Source organism: Lottia gigantea (assembly GCF_000327385.1).
Source record: "Lottia gigantea unplaced genomic scaffold LOTGIsca_1279, whole genome shotgun sequence".
Classification (NCBI taxonomy): Eukaryota; Metazoa; Mollusca; class Gastropoda; family Lottiidae; genus Lottia; species Lottia gigantea.
Window position 1 is genome coordinate 520 of NW_008707386.1, and position 1,592 is coordinate 2,111.

The 1,592-nt window shown below is 46.5% G+C and overlaps 1 protein-coding gene across 1 annotated transcript; it reads left to right on the top strand.

The window, feature by feature from the left end:
• Positions 1-219: 219 nt before the first annotated feature.
• LOTGIDRAFT_176423 (hypothetical protein) lies at positions 220-1,374 on the top strand (the record flags this gene model as incomplete). The annotated part of the gene is made up of 1 exon (XM_009048727.1): positions 220-1,374. One exon carries the CDS (start codon positions 220-222, stop codon positions 1,372-1,374), a length of 1,155 nt encoding a protein of 384 aa, XP_009046975.1.
• Positions 1,375-1,592: the final 218 nt, after the last annotated feature.

Genomic DNA, 1,592 nt, shown 5'->3' on the forward strand with positions numbered 1-1,592 from the left:
GAGCCATGGGAATGGTTCTGAGGCAGTGAGTATCCGACCTGCTACATCGGTGAAAAATTGCATTTTATAGTTATAATGAGATTTTTACTAGAAAAATGGCTTTGGTAGACAACCATTTTGTTCAGTAGTAAAGATGTATAAAGCGATCACGCTAGCATATACAGTTTCCTCCTGTTACATCCGCTGTACATTCCCTTCTAACCCCAAGTTATTTTCATTATGCTCCCCAACTACAGCAACCACTGGCAAGAAGCCAGAAATAGAAACACTAATCGTCAACCAAACCAATATCACGTACCCTACAACGGCCCTGTCTTCCATCGACCTCTACCACCTACCAATCGCCGACCACCAACCAACCCATCCAGCTATATCCCACCCCATCGCCGACCTACCTACAACACAGCCTACCAATCAAGAGGTAACCATCGACCTGACCAACAACAGAAACGACTACCAGCCCACCGACGCCAACCAGTCCCCACTCATAAGGAGGAAGAACCCTTTGTGAAGGTGTTCTTCCAAGTTTTGCAGTGCCTCCATCATTTGGCAATCCTTACCCTTCAACAGCAAGGCCAACCAGCGTTTACCTTCAAACGCAAAGTCTCTGAGTTGGATAGTTTTATCCGTCCAGCAATGAAAACATCAGCTGTCGACGCGAATATTAGATCCCTCAATCGGACATGGCTCTGTAAGGTTACGCAGGTCCTGATCGACCATTACCAAACCACACTTCAAGAGAAGCTGACCACCATTCGTACCAAGTCTTTGTCATCACCTGCCGTCGACCGCATTGTTTCTCATGCCCTGTCCTGGGCCCGTCGCTCCTATGGGAAACGTCTCACTCAAGCTGTAATTTCCAAATTCTACCAAACAATCAACGAAACAAAAACCAGAGTAACCATATCTCTACCAACTGAAATGGACACTACACCTGCACCATCTAGAGCTACCACGCTGCCGAACCGAACCCCTAAACGAGCCCGAAGTTCACCTACCCCTAGTCCAGCAGACATAGGTAAACGCTCTCGTAGAGAGGGCACACCCCTTCTCTTTTCACTTTCAGACTCGTCTTCCCCTTCCACACCATCTGAATCTTCACCACGTGATCCAGGATCCGCCAACCTTTCTTCCTTCTGTGCGTTTTTGGACCAGCAAACCACCCCTCAGTCTCCATCCAAGTCGAGACATGTATCCAGACCTTCCCCTCCTCGAACCAGATGCTACAATTCTAACAACTACCAAACCAGTACCAATCACACCGTCGACGACCATTATATCCGCTACCAAACCGTATTATCACCAAACCAAGGACAAATCATTATGGAAACTACCTGCTCTAAAGAAATCAACCTTAATAATTGGATCATCTAACCTGAATCGAATTACCAAAACCAGTTCAGACACCGAAATACATTCTTACCCCGGTGCCCAAATCCATCACATACAGTCAATCCTGGAATCATACGACCATGATCCCAAACCTACTACCATTATTCTTCATGTAGGCCTCAACAACCGTGATCAGATACCAAAGACCTCCTTTAACCAAGCCCAGAAATTAATCGCCACAGCCAACAAAACCTTCCCAA